Here is a 13,186-nt window from a genome sequence, read left to right on the forward strand (position 1 = left end):
TAATAATAATAATGTTGGTATTTGTTAAGCGCTTACTATGTTCCAAGTGCTGGGGTACATACAAGGTAATCATTTTGTCCCACGTGGGGCTCACAGTCTTCATCCCCATTTTACAGATGAGGGAACTGATGCCCAGAGAAGTGAAGTGACTTGCCCAAAATCACACAGCTGACAAATGGCGGAGCCGGGATTTGAACCCATGACCTCTGACTCCAATGCCTGGGCTCTTTCCACTGAGCCACGCTGCTTCTTTTAGGTCAACATGCCCACGTAGCCCGGTCCAGGGATACGGTGGTCAGGATGGAAGGAGGGACCCCTCTGTAGAAACGGCTTTCCCGGCCAGGGCTGGGTTCCGTGGCCCCCTAAGGGCCGCCGACCCTGGCTCGGTATTATCAGTAATCAATCAATCAATCGTATTTATTGAGCGCTTACTGTGTGCAGAGCACTGTACTAAGCGCTTGTGAAGTACAAGTGGGCAACATATAGAGACAGTCCCTACCCAACAGTGGGCTCACAGTCTAAAAGATGTTGTGTAATACATAATTCATAGATATGTCCAAAAGTGGTGTGGGGTGGAGGGTATGGTGAAAGGTCATAGATCCAAGTATATAGATGACGCAGAAGGGAGAGAGAAGGAGGGTGATGGGAAACCTTCGCTTTGAGGGGGAAGAGGGAAAGAAAGGGGTTCGCTGGGGCATCTGCTCGGCTCCCCCGCGTCTAGGGTCCCGGATTCTGCCGGAAGCCAGCCGTTGGGTCATCATCATCAATCGTATTTATTGAGCGCTTACTATGTGCAGAGCACTGTACTAAGCAACCGTAGTCGGCGACCTAGAGTTCCGGGTGGAAGGTGGCATCGAGGCTGGGAAGGAGGTGGGTGCCCGTGGCTCCCTCACCGGGGTTGCCCCCACCAAGTACTAACCCTGTCCCTCTACTGCCCCCCCCCCCCCCCCACCCCGTGCCCCCTGGGGCCCGCCTCCCCCCCCCAGCTCTCGCATCCGGTGGATCTCTTCCAATAACATCACTGGACGCCACCGGGAACCTGGTGTTCGCCAACGCCGGAGGGACCCCCAACATCGTGACGGCGCCTCTCTTCCTGAACCCCCAGAACCTCTCTCTGCTCACCAGCAACCCGGTCAGCCTGGTCTCGGCCGCGGCCGCCTCGGCGGCCACCCCCGGCCCCGTCGCCAGCCTCCACGCCCCCTCCACCTCCGCCGAGTCCATCCAGAACTCGCTCTTCACGGTGGCCTCGGCCAGCGGGGCCGCCGCGGCCACCGCGGCCACCACCACCGCTGCCTCCAAAGCACAGTGAGCCGGGGGGGCGGGGGGCCGGGCCGGGCCGGACCGATCGCCGCTCCTGCCGCTCGCCGGCCCCTCCGCCGTCAGTGGGGGCCCCCCGCCAGCTGGGTTTATAAACTGAAAATGTGATTGGCTTCCTCTCGCCGAGTTGCTGGGGACAAGGGAGAGAAAGAAAACACACAAATACACATACACACACACGCGCGCATCCAAAAAACAAAAAAACCCACCACCAACCAACCAGGAAGAACGGAAAGATGGGACAGACGTTTGCCTAATTTTGTAATAAACACTGTCTTTTCAGGATCGCTTCACGGATCGGAGAACTTTCTAACCAAAAATGTAAAAAAAAAAAAAAAACAAAAAACAAACAAAAAAACCCAACCAAACCCAAGTGAAAGGACTACTTATCATTTCCAGCAGTCACGATGACAAGTTAAGGTGGGTTATCAATTCCAATATAGGAAGGGGATTTTCTCGTTTTGTCTGAATAGCTTTTTTCTTTTCTTTTCTTTTTTTTTTTAAAAAAAAAATCATTTTTATGGGTCTGTTGTACAGGCCGCTATGTCATAACAAGGTGTTTATAATCGTGTGAATCGCGTTGGGGGTTCCTTTCTTAACTGGTACAATTTAGGCAGGCCTGTATTACTGGTGTAGCTCTTTATAATTATTATTATTATTATTATTGTTGTTTTTGGTTTTATATATATATATATGTGTGTGTATATATATATATATATATATCTATATCTATCTATCTAGTTTGACATGTTTGCCTCTTGCTCCTGGATCCTTTTCAGTGAGCTCCCACCCTGTGGGAGGGCTTCTGGGGGCGTTGTTTTTCCTGGGCGGAGAAGGTCTCCCTGGTGTCCCTGGTCCCCCTTGACTGTCCACCGGAGAGATATTTTCTCTGGCCCCTGGGGCTCGGTGGCGAAACCGCGAGTCACGCGTGCAAACCCCCACGTCCGGGAGGGAGGAGGGTGGTCTTCCAGGACTGAGGTCTGGCCTCTCCCCACCCCCCAAATCATTGAGGTGCCGCTCCCCCTGATTCTCTTCCCCCTCCTCAACTCAACCCCGCGAGCATGCTGATGCTTTCAGGTGGGCATCCGTGTACTCCGGGGCTGGGCCGGGGCCCGTGGGGCAAGGCCTTCAGCAGATGCCAACAGAAAACGGCAATTTACCCCTCGGCAATCGACCCCACTGGAGGGGAAGGCGCCCACTTCCACATCACCACGAGATTCCCCCTCGGCCCAGTTGAGCGGTGGGGCCCTCACCTCCTTGATTGGGATGGTGAGAGCGAGGCCTCAGTCCTAGGATGCTCTGGAGGAGCCGTCCACCGCCCTCGTCCCCCCGGGAGGAGAGAGCCGGGCCTTGCCAAAGGATGCTGGGGCTTTGCACGCACGTGGGGGCTCTCACGCGATCGGGGCCGTGGCCGGCCCGAGCGGAATGGCCACAGTCCCCCCGGGAGTCGCGGCCGGGGGCGTCGGCCAGCCTCCGGGATGGAGCTCCTAAGCCGGGAGGAGCAGGATTGGCTAGCGATTGCCCGAGATTGACTCTGGGGTAGGGTTTTTCCTTGGAATAACCAAGAGTGTCTGAACCAAAAAGAAAAAAAACACACCCACGGACTGGACGGCTGCGGCGCGGTTCCCGCCGAGCCCACCGCGCCTGCCGTGACGGCAGAGGTTTCCGCCGGGGGTCCGGGTTGCGTGCTTGCTTTTGTCTTGGGTGTCCCAAGAGTGCACTTTGTTTCGGTGCCGGTGGTTCAGAGAGGGCCTGCACGCGGCCGCCTTCGTCGGCGCCGGCCAGCTTTGCTCTGGCTCCTGGATCCTTTCCAGTGAGCTCCCGCCCTGTGGGAACTGACGACCGAGAGGGAGCGGGGATTCTGTGCGTCCCCGTCTCTTCCCCTGGGACCCTCCCGGGTCGGTGGAAATGTACGCCCGGAGCCCACTCTGGTTCGGGACTGAAAATGGTTGGGATTCATGTGGGCGTGGAAGTGGTAGAAACCTTTCTCCCCCTTCTCTCTCTCTCTTCCCCCCCGCCCCCCATCCTTTCCTTTGACTTTCTCTTCGAGACTACTTAAACTAATTATCACCCCTTTCCCTTGTCCCCTAGTCTCTCTACCCCCACCGGGTCTCTCCCCACCCCCCAACCCCTTCGGGGAGGAAAAAAAAAAAAACCCCTTCAAAACTAGTGAACTGCAAGCAGGGAAACTAACAGATGTCCGTCTTTTTTATGTGTGTTTGGGTTTTTTTATGTTTTATTTTTTTAAAACTAAGCTTGAACCAAAGTCAATTTCTAGCAAGCTGCTGTACTAATGGACTAGTTTGTATAAGCGCAGTTCAGACGCAGTGAGGAGATAGATGCTACTGACAATTTCTTTTTTCATTTGTCTTTTATTAATTTTATATAAAAGTTGCTGCTTGTTTTGAATCCCTTTTTTTGTTGGTAATTTTTGTTCTTGGCGCAGACTATAACTTGATTTTTTTTTTTTTTACTAGTTTATTTGGTGTGTAAATAGAATGGCAGTGTCCGATGCTTACTAATACCCCTTCTCTCCCTCCCATCGTTCTTCTGATTTGGGTGAAAGTCGTCTTCTCCTGGCTTTTTGTCTCTGATATCGTCGGTCTGGGCTGATGGTTCTAGGGACGCGGATTAACACTGAATTTGCCCACAGCGAGAGTCTCTTTCTACCCCCCCCTTCCCCCTCCCCGCCAGCCCCCACCCCTCAAGGTAGTGTCGAGAATCGGTAGGGAAAGATTCAGGGAGAGTGGGGCTCAAACCCACCGTGTCGGTTTAGAGGTTATAGCATTGGTTACTGAGAAACTGTTACCAAAGGAGATGTGTGTCTCAAGGAACCGGTATCCGGGGAAAATGAGAAAAGGGGCCTAAATAAGATGCATCTACGGGCTTGGAGCGTAGGAGTTTGGGTGCCGTGCTCTATCTGGTGGTCTCTTCTCCCCTGAGCTTTTCCAACGCCCTCCATACCTTAGCGGGCTTGGACTAGGGAGCCCGCTGGTTCTTTCCATAAAGGGCCTGAAGTTCCCACTAAAAAGCTCATCCCAGGTTTTGGAGGCTTCGACCTCATCCTTCTCCCCCCTCTCTGAGGGCGGGTTGGCGAGGAAAGGGCTTGATGAATGCTTTCCGTATCTGGAACACTAAATGCAGCTCGGGGCGTTTCTTCTGAGAATCTGCTGCTACCCCCGCGTGTTTCTGCTCTTTGTACCGATCCGATGGCTGCCAGGGAGAACGCCGGGATCCCTTCCCTCACTGTCAGCCCTCCCTCGGTCGCTCTGTCACCTCGGACCCCTCGTCCCTTCCCGCCGGGGGCCTGGGCTTGAAGTCGCCGCCTCCGGCTAGTGGATCCGGGGGATCGGAGGAGTCAGGAAGTTGCCGGCTGCGTTTTCCTGAAATGGGGCGAGAATCGAGCCGGTGACCGGGTAGCCATAGTGCAGGTATTTATCTATCAGGCACTGGGAGGGAATCCACAGGTGGGAATTAGACAGGGCCCCCCTGTCAGGGGGTGCCCCACCTCCAGGCCCCAGGTATGGCCTTCCTGTGGGCCTTCTCCTCGCGCCTTGTTTCCCCGGAGCTGCCCTCTGTTGTGTCCAGGGCAGGGCCGGATTGCTCGGCAGGCAGCAGCTCTGCACTCGTGCGTCCCGGCGGCGAAGGTGTTCAGAAGGCAGTGCTTCTTAGTGTCGGGAAGGAGGAGACGGGGGTGGGCGGTGCGAGCAGGGCCTGGAGCGGAGGCCCGGGGGAAAAGCCGAGGCCGCCCAAGTGGCGGCGAGGCAGTGGAGGTGACCGGCACCTCTCCTCCCGGGAGAATCCCGCTTCGGGATAAGGGAGAATGAATCCCCCTCCCACCCCCAACCCAAAGTGGAACTTATATCCCTTCCATTTGTCATCCTCCAAAGCTGGCCCGGGGGCTTCCCTGAGTTAACCCCTGGGCCACGGAAGAGATCTGGCCAGTGTTACGGCAAGCGGGGAAGGAAGAGGAGAACCTGCTCGGCCCCAGGGCGACGGCCAGGTGGCCCGGCCCCGGCCTGCGTCAGACTTCTCTGCACGTGAGACAGTCGCAGCCCAAGCCTGGAGGAGGCTGGCAGGCAGGATGGCGTTGGGCTCCAAAGATGCAGGCCGGGCCTAGTAGAGTCTCGGCAGGATTAGGAAAGATTATCCGGGAGGTAACGCTCAGGTAGAAACGAGGCCTCCCTCCGGAGCAGGCCAGATTCCTGCCGATGGTTCTCCGGGGCCTAGGTAGACCCAAACAAAACTTCCTCAGCTTTGAAACTCCGACCTGTCTTCGAGGGCCGTGGCGGCCGGGCCTGGGACTTTCCCGGCACCTAGCATTCACGTCTCGTCACCATGACCCGTCCCTTCTCACGACGGAAGAGTGACGCAGACCCTCTGCGGCCCCACTGTCAACCAAGGTTGCCGGGCCGAATGGCCAACAAAAGATTTTTTGCCTTAATTTGTGGAAAATGAATCAGTCTCTACTTAGGGTTCATCCTCCCCGCCGTGAGTGTTCTTCGATTTCCACTGTTCCACCCGAGGGCTTGTCCGAAGACAAACTCTCATGAACTGTGGGTATCAACTGCCAGTTGAGGAGGGGGTGAGGCTCGAGAGCCGGAGGATCCTTTCCTGCCCATGGTCTCCGTGAAACCAAGACCGCGGCTCCTGAGCATCTCCGACACTCAGGCACCCCTGATAGAGGAGAGGCCTGCAAGCGGTGCCCGGCGGGGAGGAGCCGTGGTGCCTCCCAAAGACCCTGCCACGCGGAGAGGAGGCCGTCTCCAATCCGCCACGGCCCTGTGCCCGGAGAACATAACTCCCAGCCGCCGTCCGACCATACTTCCCGGCCTCTCCAGACTGGACACCGTTGCCCGACCCCAGTCGTCTGTATCCAGGAGGCCCAGGGGCTGATACAAACCTCGCCCCTTTCCCAGATGAGGTTCCGTATGACATCCGGAGTCATCCCAGAAGATGGCTAAACGTGAAACTCCGAACATCTGTTGCGTGCCCAGCCAGCGTGATGCTAAATTCGAAGGCTGTTTTTTAACTTGGGTCTCGCAAGCCGATCATTTGGCTACCCGGCGGCGGAGATGGCGAGCCAGATGGGCCACCGTTGGCACAGAGCTTTGGAGGCTTGGGATAAGACAGCCATAGCCCCGCTGCCGGCCCGAGGGATTTTCCCCTGATCCGGAGAGGGGTCACCCTTTCCGCATGTGCGTTCACGGCTCCCCGGCGTCCGATGGGGCCGGCCCGGATTGAGAAACCGGAAATCCCAGGAGAAGAGGAATTCAAAGGTTTGAGGGGTTTTCCCAGGGGCCACACCGTCAAACCGCCACCTTTAGCCCCTGATGGCCAATTTTGACCGAAACGGAGAGATTCCCCCGCCGCCCAAAGCCTTGCAGAATTTGAAAAGCGTCAGTTCGGAACGTACCTCCCTTTCGAGGCGTCTGGAATGCCAACGGACCTGAATCCGATGAAGGAGGGGTCTCGAGGAGGAGGCAGACCCACAGAGGGTCCTCGGGCGGGGTCCAGAAACAGATCATCCACAGAACGTGGCAATCGGGCCCTGCTGAGACAATGGGCTCCATTTCTGTTCCAATTGCCCTTCGATCTGTATGCCTGTATAAATCCGGAACACGGTCCCGCAGCCCGTGATATCCCAGAGTCAAAGCCGGCACCTACTAAAAGCTGGAAACCCAGAGGATCTCCGGTTCCCGACCTCAAGAGTTCAGAGCAGCGGTCGTCTTCATCTCGGCCTCCCCTGGGGTCTTCCCCTCGTCCCTCTGGCCCCCGTCATTCCTCGCCGGCGGGGTGGAATTTCCGTGCCGTCGAGAAGGGGCTCTCGGCGAGGGAGGAACGGGGGGCCGGGGGAGAGTGGGCTCAGTGGCTTGGAAAGTTAGGGGTCAGCAGGGAGAGCGTATAAGAGGCAGATATTTGGCCGAGAGAAGACCATCGCCCCGTGGTTCAGGGGGCCTGGCCTCTCCCGCTCGGGGTGGCCCTCCCTCCAAGGATTCAGAAGCCCGCTCACACCAACACCGGTTCAGGGGAGTGTCCACACAGTCCAGAGGCCGGCAAAGAGGAGAGGAGCAGAAATGGGCCCGGATGCCCCGGTCATTGGGAGGCGCCCGCCTAGTCCCACTGGAGCGTCTTAAACAGCATCTTCTCGGAACGCCCCCCACTTGGCTCCCGACCGCCCCGGGTCATCTTCGGCCGGTGGGGCTGGGCGATGGAGGAAGATGACAGCATCTCTCCCTTCTTGTTCCTGGCTCCGAGGCCTTTCCCGCGCCTCCCCATCCCTCAGAGTCATCAACGCCGGCCACCAACGCACCCACGATTCCCGTTTCCGGTGGGAATCTGCAGTCTGTCCCCGTCTTGTCCCCACGGGCCTCCCGGAGGCCGGGGACAGCTTGCCTGGCCGGGAGATGAGAAGGGTGCGAGGGCTCCGTCGGGATAGTCGGGGAAGTCCGGGTCTCTGGCTAGAGCGTGCGACAACTCTGCTTTTCCTCTTCCCATCCCAAACGCTTCCTTGCGTCTTGACTCTCCAGGCTTTCGGGGGTCACCGCTACAAGCAGCTGGCCGGGGCCAGTAGCTGTTTCGGAGGGTCTTCGGTTTGAACAGCCCGTCTCCTTCCCTGTGATCCCCCACCCCCAAATCCTTCCCGCTCCGTCTTTCCCTTGGCTTGTCAATGGTGGGTACCCCCTGGCCGGGGCCAGGAGGAGGAGGAAGGGGAGACTCGTGGGTAGCAAGCTCGCTTCTGGCGCCTTCACCGAATACCTCAGCGTTGCTTAGCTTTGTCGCCGAACTGGTTTTCAATGGAAAACTCGGAAAGAAGAGACAAAACTTTATACATAGTGGAGATGATTTTAGCTGTAGCGTTTAGTTGATTACAGTGGATGAGCCTGATTATCCTGTCTGTGTTTTGGGACCCTGTTTAGAGGTGGCGACTTTATAGATTGGGGGGGAAAGGTTGGTGGGGGTGGCTGGGGAGGGCAGGGGTGGGGTGGGGGGGGTTGATTATGTTGAAAGGAAAATGTTGTTCATGGATTTTTTCCTTATCTGTCTTGCCAAAGGAAAGTTTCTCGTCAGCTTTGGGATAGGGATTCTTGCTGGTTTATCTGTGGTCAGGGACTCAGCCCAGCTCCCGGTGGTAGGGGCAGGGGGTCTGCCCGCCGTTCCCCCCTCGCCACCGTCCCGCCCACCCCTCCCTCCAGGTTCTCCGGGGGCAACTCGCGCTTCGGGGAAGGGGCCGCTGCGGGAGTGAGCGGAGCCGAGGGGTAGGGCGACCGTTTTGCCACGGCTGTCGGGGGCAGTTGGGGGGACATCTTGACCTTACTGGGAAAGCGAGACCCGTTCCCCCCAGCCCCTCTGTCTTGTCGCTGAATGTAGTCGAGCCGGCGGCTCCGACCGGAGGAGAACCGACTTCCTCCTGGAATAGCAATGCTGATCCTAGTCTAGACCAAAAATGCAAAGAAGCAAAACCAAACGGGCCGGACGGGGCCTGGGTTGGGGTCGCCGCGCCGGAGGGTGGATGGGCGGTTGGCAAAACCTGGGCAGCTCTTCCCAGCCGGCCTCCGGTCCTGCCCTCCCGGGGGCACCGAGGGCGAAGGGGAGCGTTGTTGCGGGCAGGCTCGCTCGGCGAGCCTCGGGGTTGGACGGCCAACGTCCCTCCTCGGGCGTCGCGTTTGGTTCCGCCGGTTCAAGGGTCGGGCCGGGGCGGGGAGGAGGAATGGGCGGGCTCCCCTCTGGGCCAGCAGCAGACTGGTGGGCTCTCCGGGCTCCGAGGGAGAGTTTTCACCTCGGGTCATCCTTCCGGCGTTGGGAAGGCCAACTTGAATCGCTCCAGGTGGCGAGGGTAGCTTCGAATCGGCTTGGAACCGTGGGATGCCGAGAGAGAGCGAGAGAGAGGGCGGGTGAAGTGAAAGAACGTTTTCCCACCGTCCCTTGAACCCCGGTCTGTAATAAAAGGAGGCTCCAGCCCCCTCCCAATTCCAGACAGAATCCAGACAGACGGCTCTGAGGAGCCGCGGAGGGGAGGCCGTTCGAGGCTTGTGAGTTGGGAGAATAAGGAGACGGGGGATGGCGGATTCTCCCGGAGCGGAAGTCCGGCCCGAATGATCGGGATGGCTGGCGTGTTCTTACCTTGGGGCGGGAGGGCCACCGGAGGGGGGAAGAAGAGCAGTTTATGACTGGGCCGCCCGTCCTTCCGGCCGAATTCCACCGGAAAGCTTTACTGATCGAATACGTTGTTCTGACATGATGTAAAAGTGGTATTAATATTGTGTGACTTTTTCAGAGAGCTAGGTAGGTTGTTAGGTAGGTAGGTGATAGGGCTGTGCTGACGAAATGACTTCACAAAGATAAGAGCACCTGGAATAAAAGGATGTGGGAAAACAAGGTGTGCTTTAAGGAAAACCAATCCGAGGAAGGAAATGAAACGTCCTGGTGGCGGGAAGGGTTTAGTTTAGTCTTCGGTCCCCGGCTCTGCCCCGCTGCTTCGGGGCTGGCCCCAGCTCACCTTCTTTTTCTAACCAAACCGGGTCACTGATCCAGAGGGGGAGAGCCGCCCGCACCCCCCTCTCCGCCCCTCCCCGGAGAGGACCCACCCGGGTTAACCGGCCCCGCGGCTCCCCTCCGTTTCTGTAGCGTGTCCGTGGCCCGGCTCTGGGTTCGGGCCCCCGGGCATCCCGCCGGGGGCCATCGGCCGGGGCAGGCGGCAGGGCGCGGAGCGGTCCGGGAGAGCCGGCTGGACCCTGGGCGGCAGCGGCGGCGGTCGGTTTTTGGTGGCCCCAGGGGCCCGCCATCCCCCCACTGCTTCCAGTGGCAGTGCCCCAAGTCCCGGAGTTCCATTTCCTTCCTCCGACGGCCGGGTCAGTTAGGGGTGGGCACCCCCTCCGCCGCAGCCGCAGGACCTGTCGTATACCTCATTTCCAACTCGTGACGCGGTCACTTGCTTTAACTTTGTCCAAACCCCGCCGAGTTGCCCTGTCTGCCCTCCGTCCGCCCTACGGTGGCCCTTTCCCTCCCTTTGCCCGGGTGACACTGAACTCTGGCCTATAGCATCAGGTGAGCGGGACCTGGGCCTGGGGAGCCCCTTCCCTCCCGCCCCCGCCCCCCCCCCAAAAGCCTCTGAATGTTGCTGCTTAAAAGCTACTGCAAACTGAGGGCAAATTGCAATTTTCTACCACTTCCGTGGGTCACCGGTGGTCTTCTCCAGGCCTCCTCTCCTCCCCCATCGCCCCCCACAAACACACACACATACACACACGTGCACATCCACCCACTCCCACCATCCTGTTCCTTCCCCGGCGGCCGCATCTCCGACGCCTTTTCCCATCAGGGACCGAGGGGAGTGATCTCCCTCCCGGTGGGAGACCCTCAGCCAAGGAGGGAGCAGTCGGGAAGGGCGTGTGGCCGCTTTTCTTCTGATTCCTGGGCTCAAGGCTCCTTCCCGCTCACCGCCGCACAAACACTTCCCTGGGATTTTTTGTTTTTTGGGGTTTTTTTTTTTTTTGCTTTGATGTGACCAAAAAAACTCCCGACTATTTAATTTTTATTGTTTTTTATTATTATTATTACTAATATTATTTGACAATCTTCTGTCCGACGGACTGTTTAGCCGCTGCCGCCCCAGTCCCGTCACCTTTTCTTTGAATGTAGTTTCCCCCCACCCCTCCGTCCCGCCCCCACAGCGGAGTGAGAGACCCAGTGAGAGCGTGAGAGTGAGAGACAGTGAGAGAGAGAGAAGGAAGCTTGCCTAGGCCCCGACACTGCTGCTATAAGCCAGGGGAGGGTGGTTTCTTTGTCTTGTTTTGTTCTCTTAAAAAGTTTCCAGCCCAAACCAAAGATTTCTTAATGATTGTATAAACTCAAAACAAACAAAGAAACCAAAGAAAAGGGAGCGTGGGGCACGAGTCCCATCTGTGGCGGGGTTGGGGGCCGAGGGCGGTGGGCCCGGCCAAAGGGGGTCCAGGGGCCGGGCGGGGTGGGGGGCTTGGTTGCCCCTTTGGCTGCTTTAATCCTCGGGGAGGGGGGTTGGGTGACGATCACTACACGCTGAGGTGCCCTTCGGAGCTTTCTTGTTTCCTCCTCCTCCTCCTCCTCCTCTTCTTCTCGTTCCTTTTCTTCTTGACTGCAACCTGTTTGTGCGAAATGGCTCAGCAACGATCAAAGCTTTTCATTTCCCTCTGTTCTCGGGGTTCGTTTGGGCCTTTTCTTTTTTCTTCTTTTGCAGCACCACTGTGCAACTATGCATCCGTATTTCTCAACTTTTGCGCTAGGTAGATGCCTGTGACTTTTTAACTTGGTGGGCGGGCCGGGGGTGGTGGTGGGAGGGAAGGGGACTGCAAATGAAGGAACTTTTTACAAGGATCTTTTTAATCTCAGTTTTGGGGGTGGGGTGGGGGGGCGGGACGGGGGTTCTAGGTTCATACAAGCTCAATCCCAAAGCAAAATCCAAATGTTAATAATATTAGCCTGATGCAGATACCAAAGATGATTTCTTTCCTGCAGAACCTTAGACTTGTGTATCGAATACGATTACCCAGCACTCGCATTAGTCTAACCTCAGTAATTCCAAAGCTTAGATGTATATTTTGGTATATTTCTGGGATATTAAAAAAAAAAAAAGAATCGTCGTTTAAATCCTTGTTTGTTTCAGTGTAATGCTCTTAAAGTCATAGCATGGAAATAACTGAACTGTCCTATTCTTAGTAGTTTGAAATAATAGTATTTTTGTATGTTTTGGGTGTGTCTGCGTATGTATTGACCTAACGGTTTTCACTGCCTAGGTGTTCATAAGGAAAATGAAAAAGTCCTAAGTGTACATACTATTCAGAAACAGGTTTCCACCGGTCAGTTTGGATCGCATTTTCGCCGAATGCTGTTCCCCAGCGAGGATTGTTTTTGTTTCTTCTTCTTCTTCTCCTTCTTTCCAGTTTTAAAGAGACAGCCACGGGGCTTTTAGAAAAAGACTCATTCGCTGAGGAACCAACACCCCCCCGGTTTTTCGGGCGCCTCTGGCCCTGGGTCCTCTGGAGGGAGAGAGTTTTAAAGGGGCCTACTCTTTCCAACCTCCCTTTCCCCCCGCAATTTTCAACGCCGTCCGCTTCGGCGGGCGAGCGAGTCCGAAGCCGGGGCAGACTGTTCCCGGGACGCCTTGCCGCGTCCCGCAGGTAGGCCCCGTCCTCGGACGAGGACGCGGGGGAGAGACTTTAATTCTCAGCTCTTCCAGGGTTGACTCGTCCCACCTGGCGGCCCTGATTTTGGACACCGTCGGGGGGACGAATCGGGGTGTCTCCCCGGAGGGTGGGGGCGGGCGGTGGGGTGCAGAAGCGGTGCTGTCTCTTTAAAAGTGACCTTTATTTTTCTCCCCACCCGCCCGCCCCCCGGCCCCTTCCCTCTGGCGGCCGGCGGCGGGGGTCTGGGGGGCTTACGGGGCTTGGGGAGGTTGTGTAAGATGACAGTGAATCAGGACAAAATAGTAGGTTTTGTGTAGATGCATTTGTCTGCTGTAATTTTTTTTTTTATATATATATTAAACTTACTGTAACTGTACAGTCCATTTCTGTTGTAAACATCATTAAACCATTTTCCAAGTGTTTTAACATCGTACGAGTTCCGTGGCATTTCCTCACCCGCGGGCCGGGACCGGGAGGAGTGAGTGGCGGCGGCCCGTGCCCCGCCGGGTGGGTCCCCGGGCCGGTGTATCGTGCGGCCGGCCTCTCCCCCTTTTGGACTGTGAACCCACTGTTGGGTAGGGACCGTCTCTATATGTTGCCAATTTGTACTTCCCAAGCGCTTAGTACAGTGCTCTGCACATAGGAAGCGCTCAATAAATACGATTGATGATGATGATGATGGAGGAGGGATGCTCCCCGGGGCGTCT

General features: G+C 56.9%; 1 protein-coding gene across 1 annotated transcript in view; it reads left to right on the plus strand.

The window, feature by feature from the left end:
• POU2F1 (POU class 2 homeobox 1) overlaps window positions 1-1,930 on the plus strand; it is a gene marked incomplete at its 5' end in the record, with an annotated part of 63,191 nt that extends 61,261 nt beyond the window's left edge. The window contains one exon of the mRNA XM_038757990.1: window positions 987-1,930. Within this exon, the coding sequence (XP_038613918.1) occupies window positions 987-1,309 (323 nt within the window). The remainder of the gene's footprint in view (window positions 1-986) is intronic.
• Between the last annotated feature and the right edge of the window lie 11,256 nt (window positions 1,931-13,186).

This window comes from Tachyglossus aculeatus, chromosome 16, assembly GCF_015852505.1.
Source record: "Tachyglossus aculeatus isolate mTacAcu1 chromosome 16, mTacAcu1.pri, whole genome shotgun sequence".
Taxonomy (NCBI): domain Eukaryota; kingdom Metazoa; phylum Chordata; class Mammalia; order Monotremata; family Tachyglossidae; genus Tachyglossus; species Tachyglossus aculeatus.